Source organism: Balaenoptera physalus (genome assembly GCF_965194825.1).
Source record: "Balaenoptera physalus genome assembly, chromosome: 5".
In the NCBI taxonomy this organism is placed as follows: Eukaryota; Metazoa; Chordata; class Mammalia; order Artiodactyla; family Balaenopteridae; genus Balaenoptera; species Balaenoptera physalus.
The window spans coordinates 76,846,304-76,863,484 of record NC_138884.1 but is presented as its reverse complement, the minus strand read 5'-3'; the positions used below and the strand labels follow the sequence as shown (position 1 = coordinate 76,863,484).

The 17,181-nt window shown below is 42.3% G+C and overlaps 2 protein-coding genes across 9 annotated transcripts in view; one reads left to right on the top strand and one right to left on the bottom strand.

The window, feature by feature from the left end:
* FIP1L1 (factor interacting with PAPOLA and CPSF1) overlaps nucleotides 1-17,181 on the top strand; it is a 313,257-nt gene that overhangs the window by 192,314 nt on the left and 103,762 nt on the right. The window lies entirely within an intron of this gene.
* Nucleotides 1-17,181, bottom strand: part of LNX1 (ligand of numb-protein X 1) — a 229,478-nt gene that overhangs the window by 124,388 nt on the left and 87,909 nt on the right. For 5 of the 7 annotated variants that reach the window (XM_082462242.1, XM_082462241.1, XM_082462244.1 and 2 more), the window contains exon 2: nucleotides 15,571-16,063. The exons of 1 other annotated variant lie outside the window; for it this stretch is intronic. In XM_082462242.1, the coding sequence (XP_082318368.1) occupies nucleotides 15,571-15,962 (392 nt within the window). In that variant the 5' untranslated portion in view covers nucleotides 15,963-16,063. Of the gene's footprint in view, nucleotides 1-1,940; nucleotides 6,740-15,570; nucleotides 16,064-17,181 lie in introns of those variants that run through there. One more of the 7 variants, XM_082462245.1, reaches the window with a different exon arrangement.

Here is a 17,181-nt window from a genome sequence, read left to right as displayed (position 1 = left end):
AGATATGCCACTCAGAACCTGTGAATGTGACCCTATTTGGATAAAGAGTCTTATAGATGCAATTAAGCTAAGGTTCTCAAGATGAGATCATCCTGGATTATCCAGGTGGGCCCTAAATCCAGTGACAAGTGTCCTTATAAGAAGAGAAGAAGATGTAGAATTAGAGAGCACACACAGTGGAAGGCCATGAGAAGACAGAGGCAGAGACTTGAGGGATGCAGCCACAAGCCAAGGAATGCCTGGAGCCACCAGAAGCTGGAAGAGGCAAGGAAGGATTCTCCCCTACAGCCTTCACAGGGTGTGGCCCTGTTGACACCTTGATTTCAAACTTCTAGCCTCCAGAACTGTGAGAGAATAAATTTGTGTTGTTTTGTGTATGTAATTTGTTACAGCAGCCCTAGGAAACTAATACAGCAACTAACAAGGATAGCAGATGGGGGCTGGGGGTGGAGGTGGAGGGGTGCCGGTGATAAGGGTGGGGAGGAATGCTTTTTGGCACTAGATTTCACAGATACCTTCGGCATCCATCAAGAGAGAGGAAAGGGCCTTTTCACCATCCCAATTAATTCTGCCATTGTATATTTGTCTAGAAAAGCTTCCACAATGTCATCACCCCGGAGATGCTCACTATTCAGGCTTAAGCTAGTTACTTTCTCTTTGAAACTTCTTATCCAAGGTGGACTGGGGTAACATTCCAATAAGGTAGGACCAGGAAATCCTGAAATGAAGAGTCCTCAAAATGAATGACGTGCCTCCAAAGACCCAGGTCATTCATTCTTTGCTCTACTTATGGAGCATTTATTGAGCATCTACTGTGCTGGGCAAATTGGTTAGTCTGTCTAACTATAACAGAGGCACTGGTTATATCTAAACACGTGGGGATCTCTATCTAAATCTGACCAGTCAAGCTTTTCTAGTCTGGGCTCTTCGGACTCTGTTTCTAGAGTCCCTCTTCATTTGCCCACTGACTCTAATTTATACATAAGCCAACTCTTGCTATTTTCACCTGTCTGGTGAGTAAGGAGAACTACATTTCTGTAAATTCTGCAAACACTGAGGCACACACAGCAGCACCTTTCACCTGATTGCTAGAAGCTGTTCACATCAGTCTGCAATCCTCTTTCAAAGCTTACTAACAAAAAAGAGCCAGAAAAATATCACTGTAAAGGTTGGAGACATGAGTCATTTCCTCTTACAAAATGGGCATAGGTCATGGAGGAAAATGTCTTTCTTTTTTAGAGATGCATAATGAAATATTTAGAGGTAAAACGTTATGATGACTGCAATCTACTCCAAACCACTTCCGTAAAAAAATAAAACAAATGAGGCAAAAGTGACAAAATGTTAATCATTAAATCTAGGTGACATCAATACGGGTGTTCACTGCAGCGTTCTTTCTGCTTTCCCATGTATAAAAATTATCAAAAATAAAACCAAAATGGATGTAGTTTTTTTTTTACCTATAGGGCTATCTTGCCTCTGTACTGATACTCTTTGTGTTTGCAGGTATGGAGACTGACTGTCTCAAAAAAGGATGATATCTGCTCATAACTAGAAATGCCTGATAGAGACTGCACATCTGTGCATGCAGCCTCTGTTCTTAACTGTTCTTTGGTTCTATTTATGGAAGGAAGAGAAGACACATCTATTGAGAAAAAGCAGAGTACCAACAAAGAGAAAGCAGTGTTGGCACAGAAGCAGGGAAGAAAATGCCTTGTTGGGAAAGCATTGCATCAGTAAGATGGTGTTTTTTTGTTAAGTCACAGACAGCTAAGCACGCTGCTTGAAACTGCCGGCAGTGTGTTTTGTCCAAGTGCATCTAGTGCATGTGGAATTTATTCCTCTAAATCGACATACCAGCCAAGGAACGGACTCAGGTCCCACCCCCGACCATACCCAATACACAAACACAGGCAGGCACGGTGAGAGGGGGGACTCACAGTTCTGAGTACAGGAAGTGTAGGTTGCCCACATTGTCAGTGTAGTTGGCAGGGCTGAGCCAAGGCAGGACCAGCAACAGAAGCGCCTTCATTTTCCGATTAGAGGGCAGCTTTTTCCCCAGCCACCTTCTGTCTGTCAGCTGCAGGGGCCCAGCCCAGCCCAGTCCCTTTAAACAACCCTTGCCATGTTCCCACAATCAGTAGATCATAGAGAATCAGACTTAGAGCCCTTAGCTGGAGCTGTGCTGATAAATCATGGGCTCATGAGAGGATTGTGTGCTCTGATTCTCAGATGGGGAGATGTGAGAACGGGGGGACCCACCATGGTCGGCGAGAGGGCTTGGGCTGAGAGCAGGCAGCAGGGAAAGGGACCTGGGAAAGGGACCTGCCCCTCCTACAGGATGCCGACTGGTTCTTGGGAAGCAGCTGGTACATTTACATCACTGGCTGGGAGCAGATGGGCTGCAAGCTAATCTGTGTTGGAAGAGGGCATGAACGTGGCATATTCAGAGCCCACCGTGTGAATAAGCAAATACTCAGAAGCTGTCCTCCAGCTTGTTGGAGGAAGACACTGGATGAAATCAGCATTTTTGGAACACAGCTTGGAGCTCTGAGCTCAAAGTGAATCTTTGGATATTGTGACACAGGAATGTTAAAGTGAACCAACTCCACCTATACATGTATATTTAGAATATGCATTTCAGGTATTTTACCTGTCGCCGTCCTGACTACACTGACAGAGGCAAGAGAAGTGATGGTTTCCTTGTTAAGTTGCAAACTGTCCCTATGTCAGAATAGGCTGTGTCATTCTCTCTGAGACTAATAAAGAGCCTTGACAGACAGACATAAAGTTCTGTCCAAACAGTGTACATAGGCTCCTGATCTGTAAGAACAAAAGTCACTCCATTCCTCCCGCTCCCCTGAATAATTGAATTAGGCTCTGATACTAGCTGTCGGATTCCGGGCATTTCATTGAAGCTCTAAGCTTCAGTCATCTCACCTTTGAAATGGAGCTAATAATGCCTTACCAACTTGGTTCTGTAGAGGCTGGGCCATATCATCTCTTCCGGCGCTGAGAGCTGTGATTCTAGGCTGTACTGTCTATCTTAACACTAGGGCTACTTTGCACGCCTAAGTTCTGGAATGTCACAGAAGCCCCAGACTCCTCTCCTTCTAGCTCATATTATATTTACAAACATTAAAATCCGTTTTGCTAACTGAAGGCCTAAACCTTAATAGAAATGGCTCAAAGGGATAGTTACATTAATGACAACCAAGCAATTACAGCAAACTCCACTTCACAGGAAGAAGACCAGACAAAAATCTCCAGGATGAGACCAAGTGCAATAAACAGTGTAGTCAGAGGGAATTTGACATCAGAGGTCTGCATTCACCCAAGGCAGGGCTGAAAGAGTTAACTACGGTAGACCCTGAGAATGTACAGATTTAACTCCTACACTTTAGATCTGAGATAAGCAACCTTGAGAAAGCATGGCATCTATTAATTTATAATTTTTTTGAGGTCCTAATTTGAATTCCATTCTCTTTGTCTGGTATGCAAGAGTGAGTCAGATCCGGCGAAGAGCCGTAAAACGGAAATTAGGTTTGGAGTTTAGATGCTGTAGTCAAACAGGCTTGAGTCTGAACCCTAGCTCTGCCACGAATGAGCTATGTGACACTGGGCAAGTTGCTTAACCTCTCTGAACTTCCATATCCTCCTCTGTAGAGGAAAGACAATGATAGTATGCTTAACTCACAGTGTTGTTATGAAGGTGGAATGAAATAATGCCTGTAAGAACAAAGGACTCAATGAGTGTTAGCTATTGTTATAAATGCTGTTATTAATAGTCACTAGTAATAGTGGATGAGACTAGCTGGCAGCTCGCTCAGCATCTATTTCCAAGAGGCTTTGCTATCCTGGTCCTGACTTCTCTTTCCTCCTGCTCTATTAGGGATGTGACATGTTACAGTCTTTTCCTGAATATAGAGTTTCAGAGTCCTGGGACATACTCTTCTTGAATGTCCAAGATCTACTGTATAGAGCATAACTCATAAGCAACATCATATATGACATATGCTGCGGGCTTCAGAGTGTACTGGATTGTATTTCTGATAACCTTGGGCAGGTCAGATTGCTTCTGCAAGTCTCTGTGAAAAAAGAAGGATGTCTGCCTTTCACCTCCTTGTATTTCCATAGGATAAGATGCATTAATGGATATGATGCAATATAAAAATGAAGGTATTGTTTTTTGTTGTTGCTTCTGTCGCTCTTGCAGAAACTGCTGGTTCCTTATCCAATATCTAATTTCCTCTTCTTCCTTTTAACAGCACCCAAGTTTTGTTCATGGTGGTGATGCTCTTTGCCTCTCCTATAGATAGGCAGCCATGTAACATGATACTAGCCAAAGAGGTATAAGAAGAAATGACTGGGTGAGGCATCCCAGAAAGCTCTTTAAAGGAGGGAGTCTCACTTTGTACCTTGCATTTTGCCCTTCCTGCCTGGTTCTTTCTGCATGGAACTTGTATGTGATGATGGATTTTGAACAGCCATCTTGCAGCCATGAGGTGACAAACTTGAGGATGAATGCTAATCGAAAATCAGGAGCCTGGATTCCTGATGGCATCATGGCAACATCATACTAGTTGTGGGCTTCCTAGCCCCTGACTTTGTGTTAAATGAGAACAAGAAAACTTTTACATAGTTAGAACAATATAACCTGAATTTTTTATTACCTGCCATCAGATGTAATCCTACCTAATACAATCTTTTGGAAATAAAATCCTACCTTCAAATGCTCATGGATTGCTGTGTAGCTTCCTTGCTAGTAAACAGTCCTAACCCTAATCCTTGCGCCCAGGCTCTGCCTGTCTGAGTCCTATTTATCCTTAAATGTCAGCTCAGACATCACCCATCACCAATCACCTCCTGTTTTCTTGTCTCTTTTCTCTTCACTAGACAGGGAACTCGTTGAGGGCAGGAGTTCTACTGGTCCTGTTCTCTATTGTATCCTCACCACAGTGCCTAGAACACAGTAGATGCTCAATAAATATTTGTTGAATGAAAGAGAGTTCAACTCAGTTAAAGAGACCATTTTTTGGACCAACCTTTCTTGATCAGAGGCAAATTAGCAAAAAAGGACTTCAAACTTTATGAGAGTGATGGCAGAGATTGAGCATGTATATGGATGGATAATAAAATGTCCAGGAAGAAAGGAAAAAGGTAAGGAAGATTTCTGGAAATAAGTGCCCAGGAGACTGTGGTTTCTTTAAAGAATTGCTTGGAGCATAATCGATGGACACTCAATGGTTCTCTCAGAAAGTAATGCAAAGGCATTGCCTCATCTCTTTCGTGCCCAGGAGAGCTAAAAGAGCAGCCCTCAGCCAGGTAGGGCCAGGAGAAAGTTGAGTTCAGGGTTGGAAAGTCACATGAAGGATGTATGTCAAACACAGTTAGGGTGGAGATGTTGACCCAGGCTGAAATGGCCAACAAGACTTGTCAACTGCCCACCTTTCCATAGGGTAATACTCCCCAGACCTTCACTCTGGCAGTAAAATCTTCCCTGCTCTGTAGGCAGCTAGCTGAGCCTGTGTTTCTGGAACACACTACAGAAAAGGGCCCCTGAGAGAAGAAAAGGTCAGGAGAGGTTCCAGGGTAGGTCTTTGGGGAAGAAACTTCCAGGACATTGGGCTTAAAGTTAATCAAGAAAATAACCCTAGAGAACCTTCAGTCAGGTGTGCTAATGCCATCACGTTTTCATTCAGGGCTGTTTTCAAAACACTGAACAATGAGCTCTTTATTCGTGCCAGTAAATGCTGAAGGAGGGTCAACTTCACTATCTCCCATTTTTATTATCTTCCATGAGAGAGAAACTCAAGAGCAACGTGACTTGTCCCATGAAACAATTCAATGTGTACGTGTTTTCAAATTCTCTCTTTTACCTTTCAAAGGTCATTTTCTCAGAGGCAGAAATCATGGCTTATATAGATTTTTCTTTCATTCTGGGCCTGGCCTGTTGTGGATCCTTGATAAATATTATATATGCAGATGATGATATTGCATAAAGCTGTAGCCTTGAGACTAAGATAACTCCCACTCAGGATCAAGGAAGGAAAAGCTTCGCCTCCACATGCCCTCTCACTGCTGGTCTGGGTCAAGAGAGATGCACTGAATTGACCCTCTACTGTGCCCTCACCATGTCCATTGCCAATGTCCCTTGGTTGGGGAGGCTGCCATTTGACTCAACAAGCCCATCGCCCTTGTGGGCATTGTTTAGAGTAGACCCATGTGACAGGAGTCTGCTAGCATCTAAGAGGGCAGAAGTCAACAGAATTATCCAGAAAATTCCAAACATTAGCTCACACGCTCAGATCTACTTCCACAGAAGAACTCTCTAGTCTGAAGTCAGAAATAGTTGTCCAAGTCATTGCTGGTCCAGCCAGGCATGCACACTCACAGTTGGTCCTACACGTTTTACTTCAGGATTTACATTCAACCCAGTGTCTGAAGTAGTAAGATAACAATGTTTACAAATGACATGGATTCTGCAGAAAAACAGCCAGCATCCCTGGCTCAAGTCTACTGTTATTATTAGCGTGATCCTATGGACAGGCCACGAACAGAGACCTTGGGAAAACAGTTCTCGAACACATGTTCTTTTCTAAAGGGACAATGGAAACACTCTAAATGTGATTCATTTCTGCAAGAGCTTAGTATTCAAGGAGCCAGCTGAAATAAATTCCCATTGTACAGGTGCGGAAACCTACATGCGGAGTTTCTCATGAAGCCCTGAACTGTTAGCTCTCTAGGACCCCCTGGAAGGACGTGTGTGGGTCCACATCAGTCTCCCGGTGGTTCTCAACCAGAATTACAGTGAAGTTCTCCATTCTAGGTCGACTCTCAGCCTGCCTAGTTTATATTCATCAAAGCGCCATCAGCCAAAGAATTTTTTTTTTTTTTTAGCTGCACCGCCTTGCATGCGGGATCTTAATTCTCTGACCAGGGATCAAACCCATGCCCCCTTCAGTGGAAGCCCAGAGTCTTAACCACCGGACCACCAGGGAAGTCCGAAAGAATATTGTTTTTAACTCATTCCATTTTAAATACTGAAACCAAGAATGCAAAAATGATAAATAAATCTGTCTTCTAGTACAAACATATGACCACACTCACACACAAACAGCCACCAACCTGGGGGCGTCATATAGGAATGTAAGGAGAACACTTGCCTCCTGGTAACCTCTGAGTTTTCCTATTTTAAGGGACTCCAGAGGTAGCAACTACTTAATCTAACCTCTCTTCTAAGGGGAGGAGGAGGTAGTCTACCGGCCCAGTCACAGGCACAAGGCCCAAGAGGGCTCTAGAGTCAGGCTCTGGATTAGCTCCAAATTCTGAATCCTGGCTAATGCTCAGGAAGCTTGAGGGAAGGAAGTGTATATTAAGCATCTGATGACTAACAAATATAACATATTTTTGGAAATGTTGGTCTCAACCTACTTAGGAAGCTGAAGCGTGGAGAGACTCACAGCAAGCATGGGGCCCAACATCTCCCTTCCATGAGAGTTTCCTCCTCACCGAGGGTGCTGATGGGGCCTGTGAAGGACTCTGAGGCCGCAGCTCAGAGAGATGATTTCAACTAGCTTTGGGTTCTTTCCTCACTGTTGTCTTTCACATGTGCATCTCGTTATCAGCTGAGGGTTCAGGAGGTCTTTTTCCCAGGCTTCCTTGAGGTGTGTGGGTCACATGGCCTGCGTGGGCAGGGGAACGATATTCCCACTCTGGGCAGCTGAGGTGCACTTGTGTCATCTCTCTTCTGCACCCCAGAGGCACCCCCCACTGCCTCTTCCCAGCCCTTCCCCTGCACCACTTCTGCTCCAGCCTTGCTCTCAGATCCAGGTGCTATCTTATCCCCATTTTTAGGGATATTCTTGGCCCCAAATCAGTTCTTGATCAGGGGCTGAGGAAGGACTGCTGTGTTTCCACTTTCTCTCCAGAGAGTGCTCCTATTTCTTTCCTTGTCTCTCTCCTCTCTACCCTTCCCCCTGCAAAACTCCAGCGGTGGGCAGAATAATGACCACCATCACCCCCAAAGACGTCCACCTACTCATCCTCAGAACATGTGAATATGTTACCTCACATGGCAAAAGGGATTTGCAGATGTGACTAAGTTAAATCTTGAGATGAGGAAAGGAGCCTGAATTATCCAGGTGGATTCACTGAGTGGATCCCAGTGTCCTTATACAAGAAAGGCAGGAGGATTAGAGTCATAGAAAGAGATGTGGTGATGGAAGGAGAGGAGAGAGACAGAGAGAAAGAAGAGAAAGATGGGAGAAGAGAGATAGAGATTTGACGCTATTGGCTTTGAAGATGGAGAAAGAGGCCACAGGCCAAGGAACACAGGTGGCCTCTGGAAGCTGGAGGCCATAAGGAAAGGGATTCTCCTCTAGAGCCAAAAGGAACTAACCTCCCAACACCTTGATGTTAGCGAGACCCATGTTGGACGTCGAATCCTCAGAACTGTAAGATAACACAGTTGGATTGTTTTAAGCCACTAAGTTTGTGATCATTTGTTAGAACAGCAATAGGAAACGAACACACCTCCCAAAACAAATATATAGACGGCAAACGTCGGGAACACAGGAATGTGGGAGGGAGGTCTACCAGAGCCTTTTCTCCTCCTCATGCTCCTCACCTCCCCTACCCAGTGTGACCTCAGTCTTGGTCCTGGCCCCCCATCAGCATCTGTCTGCATCTAACCTCTGACCCCAGACCAACTCCCCATCCAGACAATGCCTCTCCTACCTGGGTAAAACTTGCAACAAAGGTCACACATAGACTCCCTTACCCCTTCTCCTCTGGCCACACTTCCTTCCGGGCAATCAGAGAAGAGCCACATCCTAGTTTACAAACCAACAATCACAGAGGGTCAGAGGCAGCCCAGAAACCTGAGATAGATGCATTTGGTGCAACATCTAGAGGAGAAAAGTGAGTTCACTGACGTAATTATACGGAAAACATGTGTGAAGCATTACACCCAGGCCATTGCTTTGGACGCAAACTTCCATGTTAGAGATTCTGCTTGTCCCCAAAGACAAAGACTCAGATTCATGACTTAAGGAATGTGACCTTTAGAAAAAACACTTGCACCTGCCTCTTGCTCTTGTTACAAAAGGAACCAAGATAAATACCAGCTTCCAAATTTCCTCTTACAAAATAACTATGGTATTATCGTTCACGCTTTATTAAGCACCTTAAATGCTCTAAGAGAGTGACTCCTATGCCCAAGACCCAGGGGTGCCCCTGGGCCATCCACACGAGGAACATTCAGGACCATGACAATGTGAGTGGACGAAGTAAGAGGCGGACAGGTGGAGTGGGTGATGTTGGCCACCAGCAGGAGTGGTCAGACCGGTGTTCTACCACCAGTGTGTGTACCTTGGCTGAAAAATTTGCAGAACAAATCACATGAAGGACAAAAGGTTTCTAAATTTCTCCTTTTAAAAACTTAGTTGAAAATACCTCACAACTCCTCAAAGGAGACTTGGACGTTGCCAATTCTCATACAGAGAAAACTCTAATAATCATGGGCCAAAGTGGGAGACATTTTTTCCTTACATAAAAAATAAGCAGACTTCCCTGGTGGTGCAGTGGTTAAGAATCCACCTGCCAATCCAGGTGACACGGGTTCGAGCCCTGGTCCAGGAAGATCCCACATGCCGCGGAGCAACTATGCCCGTGCACCACAACTACTGAGCCTGCGGTCTAGAGCACACGAGCCACAACTACTGACCCACGTGCCACAACTACTGAAAGCTGCATGCCTACAGCCCGTGTTCTGCAGCAAGAGAAGCCACTGCAATAAGAAGCCCGCACACTGCAATGAAGAGTAGCCCCCACTCGGGGAGAGACAGCAGAAGCAAGAAGAACTACAATCCTGCAGCCTGTGGCACAAAAATCACATTCACAGAAAGATAGACAAGATGAAAAGGCAGAGGGCTATGTACCAGATGAAGGAACAAGATAAAACCTCAGAAAAACAACTAAATGAAGTGGAGATAGGAAACCTTCCAGAAAAAGAATTCAGAATAATGATAGTGAAGATGATCCAGGACTTCGGAAAAATAATGGAGGTAAAGATCAAGAACATGCAAGAAATGTTTAACAAAGATCTAGAAGAATTAAAGAACAAACAGAGATGAACAACGCAATAACTGAAATGAAAAATACCCTAGAAGGAATCAATAGGAGAATAACTGAGGCAGAAGAAAGGATAACTGACCAGGAAGACAGAATGGTGGAATTCACTGCTGCAGAACAGAATAAAGAAAAAAGAATGAAAAGAAATGAAGACAACCTAAGAGACCTCTGGGACAACATGAAACCCAACAATATTTGCATTATAGGGGTCCCAGAAGGAGAAGAGAGAGAGAAAGGACCCGAGAAAATATTTGAAGAGATTATAGTCGAAAACTTCCCTAACATGGGAAAGGAAATAGCCACCCCAGTCCAGGAAGTGCAGAGAGTCCCATACAGGATAAACCCAAGGAGAAACATGCCGAGACACATAGTAATCAAATTGGCAAAAATTAAAGACAGAGAAAAATTATTGAAAGCAGCAAGGGAAAAATGACAAATAACATACAAGTGAACTCCCATAAGGTTAACAGATGATTTCTCAGCAGAAACTCTACAAGCCAGAAGGGAGTGGCATGATATACTTAAAGTGATGAAAGGAAAGAACCTACAACCAAGATTACTCTACCTGGCAAGGATCTCATTCAAATTCGATGGAGAAATCAAAAGCTTTACAGGAAAGCAAAAGCTAAGAGAATTCAGCACCACCAAACCAGCTCTACAACAAATGCTAAAGGAACTTCTCTAAGTGGGAAACACAAGGGAAGAAAAGGACCTACAAAAACAAACCCAAAACAATTAAGAAAACGGTAATAGGAACATACATATCGATACTTACCTTAAATGTGAATGGATTAAATGCTACAAACAAATGACACAGGCTCGCTGAATGGATACAAAAACAAGATCCATATATATGCTGCCTACAAGAGACCCACTTCAGACCGAGGGACACATTCAGACTGAAAGTGAGGGGATGGAAAAAGATATTCCATGCAAATGGAAATCAAAAGAAAGCTGGAGTAGCGATACTCATATCAGATAAAATGGACTTTAAAATAAAGAATGTTACAAGAGACAAAGAAAGACACTACATAATGATCAAGGGATCAATCCAAGAAGAAGATATAACAATTATAAATATATATGCACCCAACATAGGAGCACCTCAATACATAAGGCAAATGCTAACAGCTATAAAAGAGGAAATTCACAGTAACACAATAATAGTGGGGGACTTTAACACCTCACTTACACCAATGGACAGATCATCCATACAGAAATTAATAAGGAAACAGAAGCTTTAAATGACACAATAGACCAGATAGATTTCATTGATATTTATAGGACATTCCATCCAAAAACAGCAGATTACACTTTCTTCTCAAGTGTGCACAGAACATTCTCCAGGATAGATCACATCTTGGGTCACAAATCAAGCCTCAGTAAACTTAAGAAAACTGAAATCATGTCAAGCATCTTTTCTGACCACAAAACTATAAGATTAGAAATCAATTACAGGGAAAAAACGTAAAAAACACAAACACATGGAGGCTAAACAATACATTACTAAATAACCAAGAGATCACTGAAGAAATGAAAGAGGAAATCAAAAAACACCTAGAGACAAATGATAATGAAAAGACGACGATCCAAAACCTATGGGATGCAGCAAAAGCATTTCTAAGAGGGAAGTTTATAGCTATACAAGCCTACCTCAAGAAAAAAGAAAAATCTCAAATAAACAATCTAACCTTACACCTAAAGGAACTAGAGAAAGAAGAACAAACAAAACCCAAAGTTAGCAGAAGAAAAGAAATCATAAAGATCAGAGCAGAAATAAGTGAAATAGAAACAAAGAAAACAATAGCAAAGATCAATAAAACTAAAAGCTGGTTCTTTGAGAAGATAAACAAAATTGATAAACCATCATCCAGACTCATCAAGAAAAAGAGGGAGAGGACCCAAATCAATAATATTAGAAATGAAAAAGGAGAAGTTACAACAGACACTGCAGAAATACAAAGCATCCTAAGAGACTACTACAAGCAACTCTATGCCTATAAAATGGACAACCTGGAAGAAATGGACAAATTCTTCGAAGGGTATAACCTTCCAAGACTGAACCAGGAAGAAATAGAAAATATGAACAGACCAATCACAAGTAATGAAATTGAAACTGTGATTAAAAATCTTCCAACAAACAAAAGTCCAGGACCAGATGGCTTCACATGCGAATTCTATCAAACATTTAGAGAAGAGCTAACACATATCCTTCTCAAACTCTTCCAAAAAAATGCAGAGGAAGGAACACTCCCAAACTCATTCTATGAGGCCACCATCAGCCTGATACCAAAATCAGACGAAGATACTACAAAAAAAGAAAATTACAGACCAATATCACTGATTATATAGATGGAAAAATCCTCAACAAAATACTAGCAAACAGAATCCAACAACGCATTAAAATGGTCATACACCATGATCAAGTGGGATTTATCCCAGGGATGCAAGGATTCTTCAATATACACAAATCAATCAATGTGATACACCATAGTAACAAATTGAAGAATAAAAACCATATGTTCAACTCAATAGATGCAGAAAAAGCTTTTGACAAAATTCAACACCCATTTATGATAAAAACTCTCCAGAAAGTGGGCATAGAGAGAACATACCTCAACATAATAAAGGTCATATATGACAAACCCACAGCAAACATCATTCTCAATGGTGAAAACCTGAAAGCATTTCCTCTAAGATCAGGAACAAGACAAGGATGTCCACTCTTGCCACTATTATTCAACATAGTTTTGGAAGTCCTAGCCATGGCAATCAGAGAAGAAAAAGAAATAAAAGTAATACAAATTGGAAAAGAAGAAGTAAAACTGTCACTGTTTGCAGATGACATGATACTATACATAGAGAATCCTAAAGATGCCACCAGAAAACTACTAGAGCTAATCAATGAATTTGGCAAAGTTGCAGGATACAAAATTAATGCACAGAAATCTCTTGCATTCCTATACACTAATGATGAAAAATCTGAAAGAGAAATTAAGGAAACACTCCCATTTACCATTGCAGCAAAAAGATAAAATACCTAGGAATAAACCTACCTAGGGAGACAAAAGACCTGTATGCAGAAAACTATAAGACACTGTTGAAAGAAATTAAAGATGATACCAACAGATGGAAAGATATAGCATGCTCTTGGATTGGAAGAATCAATATTGTGAAAATGACTACACTACCCAAAGCAATCTACAGATTCAATGCAATCTGTATCAAATTACCAATGGCATTTTTTACAGAACTAGAACAAAAAATCTTTAAATTTGTATGGAGACACAAAAGACCCCAAATAGCCAAAGCAGTCTTGAGGGAATAAAAAGGAGCTGGAGGAATCAGACTCCCTGACTTCACACTATACTACAAAGCCAGAGTAGTCAAGACAATATGGTACTGGCACAAAAACAGAAATATAGATCAATGGAACAGGATAGAAAGCCTAGAGATAAACCCACACACATATGGTCAACTAATCTATGACAAAGGAGGCAAGGATATACAATGGAGAAAAGACAGCCTCTTCAATAAGTGGTGCTGGGAAAACTGGACAGATACATGTAAAGACTGAAATTAGAACACTTCCTAACACCATACACAAAAATAAACTCAAAATGGATTAAAGACATAAATGTAAGACCAGATACTATAAAACTCTTAGAGTAAAACATAGGAAGAACACTCTTTGACATAAATCACAGCAAGATCTTTTTTGACCCACCTCCTAGAGTAATGGAAATAAAAACAAAAATAAACAAATGGGACCTAATGAAACTTAAAAGCTTTTGCACAGCAAAGGAAACCATAAATGAGACAATAAGACAACCCTCAGAATGGGAGAAAATATTTGCAAATGAATCAATGGACAAAGGATTAATCTCCAAAATATATAAACAGCTCATGCACCTCAATATTAAAAAAACAAACAACCCAATCACAAAATGGACAGAAGACCTAAATAGACACTTTTCCAAAGAAGACATACAGATAGTCAAGAAGCACATGAAAAGCTGCTCAACGTCACTAGTTATTGGAGAAATGCAAATCAAAGCTATAATGAGGTATCATCTCATACCAGTTAGAATGGGCATCATCAGAAAATCTACAAACAACAAATGCTAGAGAGGGTGTGGAGAAAAGGGAACCCTCTTGCACTGTTGGTGGGAATGTAAATTGATACAGCCACTATGGAGAACAGTACGGAGGTTCCTTAAAAAACTAAAAATAGAATTACCATATGACCCAGCAATCCCACTACTGGGCATATTCCCAGAGAAAACCTTAATTCAAAAAGACACATGCACCCCAAGGTTCATTGAAGCACTATTTACAATAGCCAGGTCATGGAAGCAACCTAAATGCCCATCGACAGACGAATGGATAAAGAAGTTGTGGTACATATATACAATGGAATATTACTCAGCCATAAAAAGGAAGGAAATTGGGTCATTTGTAGAGACGTGGATGGATCTAGAGACTGTCATACAGAGTGAAGTAAGTCAGAAAGAGAAAAACAAATATTGCATATTAACGCATATATGTGGAACCTAGAAAAATGGTACAGATGAACTCGTTTGCAGGGCAGAAATTGAGACACAGATGTAGAGAACAAATGTATGGACACGAAGGGGGGGAAAGCAGCAGGGGTGGTGGTGGTGGTGGGATGAAGTTGGAGATTGCGATTGACATGTATACCCTGATGTGTATAAAATGGATGACTTATAAGAACCTGCTGTATAAAAAAATAAATAAAAGAAAATTAAAAAAAAAAAAAAAGAGTATCCCGTGCTCACCACAACTAGAGAAAGCCCGCACACAGCAGTGAAGACCCAACACAGCCAAAAATAAATAAATAAATAAATAAATAATATAAATAAATTTAATAACAACAAAAAAGATAAGCAATGCCCTCCAGGAAATCTTTTTGGGGACCAGGAGCCTCAGAGAAAGCTGCTCATCAGATTTTCCAGTATCTTTCACATTTCAAATGGACACAAATGAACTAAGCCAGTCACAAAAGTACAAGCATTGAATGATGCTTCTTATATGAGGTTCCTAGAGCACTGAAATTCATGGAGACAGAAACTATTGTAGAATGGCGATTGCTAGCGGCTTAATGCCACTGAACTGTAGACTGAAAATGGTAAATTTTATGTGACGTATATTTTAACAAAAAACCCCAGTCCTATAAACACACACACGCAACTCACACCCCACAACTCTACCACATACTGTTTCCTCACCCTGAACCACAGCCATTAATACCTAAGACCTTTCTTATTTTGAATGACTCCTTCCATTGGTTGCAAAGCAGAAGCCAGAGAAATAGGCATCTCGGGAAGCAGCCGGGCCCTGGAACACCCCACCCTTCCAGCGGCCGCCCTGAGGGCGGGGCTTCGCTGGATTGGCCGAGGAGAAGCCCCTCCCTACCTCATTTGAAAGTGATGGTCAAGGTCGCAGCGCTGCAGCACCTGCGCGCAGTGCTCTGTGAACGGGCAGGTCACCAGCAGCTTGTTGAGGAGCTTGTTGACCAGGATGCTTGATTTCTTGCAGTGCTGCAGGATCACAGGCTTGCGATCCACAGGGCAGAAGTCCTTCTCCACCAGGAAGTTGGTGAGGCAGAGTGTGCAGTAGGTGTGTCCGCAGGGAGTGTCCAGAGGGTCCAGCAGAGCTTGCAGGCAGATGTGGCAAATGAGGTCATCGTCCACTTCTTCCGTGTAGGTGTAGAAGTGGTTTTCCTCAGGGGCGTGGGCTTGGCCGCACACCACACACAGCGGGGCAGGGCTGGCATCTGGGTCCTCAGCAGGGTCCAGCTGGTTCATGGTTGACTGGGTGGGGACAGGGCAGTGTGACAGGAAACCGACCCAGATAAACGATGTATCCTCCGGAGAGAATCAAGATCTTCTAGGAGCCATCCACAAACCTAAAAGAAAACAAGACTGCTCATCTTGGTTATGGGTGCGAGGCGGTGCCGCCAGTGGACAGAACCGGGCCGTGACTCAGAAGGCCAGGGCTGAGTGCCCACTCAGGTGACTGACATGACCTGGGGCCAGCAGCCTTGCCTCCTTATGCCTCAGTTTAACCACCTATCCCAGCAGGAATAGTATTTCCCTTTAACGTCCTCATGTTGGTGTAGTGAAAATTACTGGGGTAAGATCTGGGAAATGCCCAGAAATACACCCTCTGAAATGTAATTTGTTAATAAAATAGCCCAGTGATTTATAAAATTCTCTGTCAGAGCAGGACGAGAAGAAAAACAGTTAATGCTCTGATGGCTTTCTCGTATCTGTCTTCCCTACCGTTCTCCAAAACTCAGAAAATATAGGACCTCTGGGTCTTCAGCTAAATCATCTGAGAAGAAATGAGAGCTCTTGGGGCAGTTGTATTTTTACGATGACGAAAGCATTGTTTTCTTCTGTATGCGTTTCATTTACTCAGTCATGTAGTGGTAAAGTGGGTTCTGGAGCCACTCTGCCTGGGCCAATCCCACCACCACTGTGTGCCAATGATTTAAGCCTCTGTTTCCATGTCTGTAAAGTGGGGATAATAACAGCCTACCTCAGAGGGTTGTTGTGAGGATTAAATGAGATATGAGGCATAAAGCTCTTAGAATTATGCCTGGAATATAGTAAGTGCCCAATAAATATTAACTATTCTTACATGTATTTGTTACTGAAGTCCTTCTGTCTCCAGTCTAGCTCAATTGGCCTGGAAACTGAAAGCTAGAGTTCCTCTAAGGGGTCTTTTTGCTTTGTTCTCATAGTTCTCTTTCATTCAATTCTATAATATTTTTTCAAACTAGCAGAATACTATCACACTATGTATTTTCCTTTAGTATCAGAGTTTAAAATGGAGTTTTCAACATGCCGGATTAACATCTAGGAAGTCTCCTGATCAGTCAATAAACCTATTTTTTGGCCTTCAGTCATTTTTATTAATGGGCTGCAGTAATGTGAGATGAGTAACAATGATAATCATAAACATCTCTGTTTTCAAAAAACATTTTTTGAGCGCCAACCTTGAGCTAGGTAATGAGTTGGC